This window comes from Hordeum vulgare, chromosome 1H (genome assembly GCF_904849725.1).
Source record: "Hordeum vulgare subsp. vulgare chromosome 1H, MorexV3_pseudomolecules_assembly, whole genome shotgun sequence".
Taxonomy (NCBI): domain Eukaryota; kingdom Viridiplantae; phylum Streptophyta; class Magnoliopsida; order Poales; family Poaceae; genus Hordeum; species Hordeum vulgare.
The window spans coordinates 6965746-6967788 of NC_058518.1; the positions used below are offsets into that span (position 1 = coordinate 6965746).

General features: G+C 41.8%; 1 protein-coding gene across 1 annotated transcript; it reads right to left on the reverse strand.

Moving 5' to 3' along the window:
- Positions 1-950: 950 nt before the first annotated feature.
- LOC123395065 (26S proteasome non-ATPase regulatory subunit 12 homolog A-like) lies at positions 951-2043 on the reverse strand. Its single transcript, XM_045089997.1, has 4 exons — positions 1949-2043; positions 1706-1859; positions 1539-1616; positions 951-1422 (listed from the first exon to the last, which is right to left on the reverse strand). Exons 1-4 carry the CDS (start codon positions 2041-2043, stop codon positions 1204-1206), a joined length of 546 nt encoding a protein of 181 aa, XP_044945932.1. The 3' UTR covers positions 951-1203.

Consider the following 2043-nt stretch of genomic DNA (forward strand, 5'->3'; position numbering starts at 1 on the left):
GCTAGTTGTAAATTCCCACTAGATCTTTAATGACGCGCGTTGCTGCGTCCGTCAATTTTGGCAATAGAATGATGGGAATTTGTAGATATTTGTGGTATTTAGCCATAATTTTACAATTTAGCTCATAAGTTAAACCTCAGTGTGTTTTGGAAACCACTTTACCAATCCATAGATCTAGACCAAGCTACGGCATATGCCCTCCTAGAATATTTAAAATAGTTGCTTGCAACAAATTTCAAACTTATAGCAGTCTAGCCTCCTTTTTTACACCTAAAGTGCAAAATCAATTCTATGGGACAACATGCCTAAACACACAAGGCCGCTAAAATACTTGAGGATGTACCGCTATGGTGCAGCCCCAACAACTTGCTTGAAACCAAGTGGATCTTCAACCCCTATTGGCGCAACATGATCAATGTTCACAATACTGATAACTGGTACCATATTGTTTGGGTGTCGAGTAGGGATAAATAGGCAAATTTTCCAATTAATTGGCCGATAAATTAGTTAATCGGTTATCCGGTCACCTTGCACAGCTGCTTCCGGTATAGGAGCTACAATAATTGATGGGCATGAGCTAGTCTGACGTAGATATCTGATGACATAAATTAAAAATATATTAAAAAATATTCATCAAATATTGTGTACATCCAGTCCTCATCTATGTAACCTAACACAATAACAACCCCCCTTCTCACGCATCCTCAGCAACGAACAAAACAGGAAACGATTTCGCTATAATCTCTCTCAGCCCATTCTTTCCTCCTGCAATGCAATGACAATGCAAGCAAAATGCCAAATGGTTACGGGCTTACAGCTCCCAGCCGTGTAAACTTTACAAGTAAATATTTGCAAGGGCTCGGTACAAACCGATACCAATCGAAACAGAACAAGCGCGTCTCCCAGCAAGCAAATCACTGAGAAACTGGGTCTAAGCTCTGATGAGCACATAAGTCCAGGTTCGCAAGAGTGGATACCAAAGAATACAAATAATGTTCAGAAAAATACAGCAAATAGTATTCGTCATTCCCTGTGGTTACAGTATTTCAAGACCGGTTCACACACACGAGTTCCCAAAGCAAACAGGCGATGCTCGCACTTGAGCGGAGAATTGTTTTACCCATCAAGCAATAGTGAATTCAGATCCATAGAGAGTCTACTACGCACACAACCTACACAAGGCCATTCAGTTCAAAATGGTTTTCAGGCTTTCAACACCGCCTTGTGGATCATCGTCTCCTTGTGTATTTGGTGGCAGCTCTTCTCCACCAGGTCCATGAGCTTCTCCAGGTTCGATGCCCATGAGTTGAGCACCCCATTGCTGTCCTGGGCTGTCCGGAAGGACACGATCCCCATTGGTCTGTTGATCTTTGCAATCAGGGCCTCTGAGTTCACCATGTCTGAGATATGATTCTCTGCCTCCTGTACAAGGACAATTTGGAACAAGTTATTAGATACTGCATACACCATATATACCTTAACTGAGGATTAATGAAAACAAGATGCAGTTCTGCTATCTTAAGGTAGGTAATGCGGACCTGCAAGCTCAGGCAAAGAAGATCCGCCAGCCTCTTCAAAGAAATCCTCGAATAGTAATTCGAAACAACCAAGATTTTCTGGACAGACCATGAACCCGACAATCAATTGACAAGCAACAAGAAAGGACAACTAAATAAGCATATAGTGAAAGCCAAGAAAGCAATACATGTTCAATGATCCTCAGCTTCAAATCCTCCGCAGCTTTTGTGCCTAAAGCTCCTCCAAGGAGATTCTTCTCGTTCTCATATTCATCCTTGAAGAATTCCCACAATTTTGTCCACTGGATCACCTCCATGGTAACAACTTGCTTCAGTAGTAATCTGTTTCCACACAAACATAAGTGAGAATTAAGTAAAGTCCATCTCGCGATAAAGCAAAAAAATTTAACCTAAAAGGCACGCAATGGTACCTGATATTTGGGACCTCAGACAGATTTTTATCCTCACACGAGCCCATCCAAAACAGAGGAATGCCCAGCCGAATCGGCACAAAGCCAAATATCAT

Bases quoted from the DNA above. Each gene is read 5' to 3' on its own strand.
- LOC123395065 (XM_045089997.1), bottom strand. From the start codon at position 2,043: ATGATATTTGGCTTTGTGCCGATTCGGCTGGGCATTCCTCTGTTTTGG. The intron at 1,860-1,948 runs GTACCATTGCGT...GTGTGGAAACAG, and splicing joins TCTGAGGTCCCAAATATCAG to ATTACTACTGAAGCAAGTTG. The intron at 1,423-1,538 runs GTCCGCATTACC...GTCCTTGTACAG, and splicing joins TTCTTTGCCTGAGCTTGCAG to GAGGCAGAGAATCATATCTC.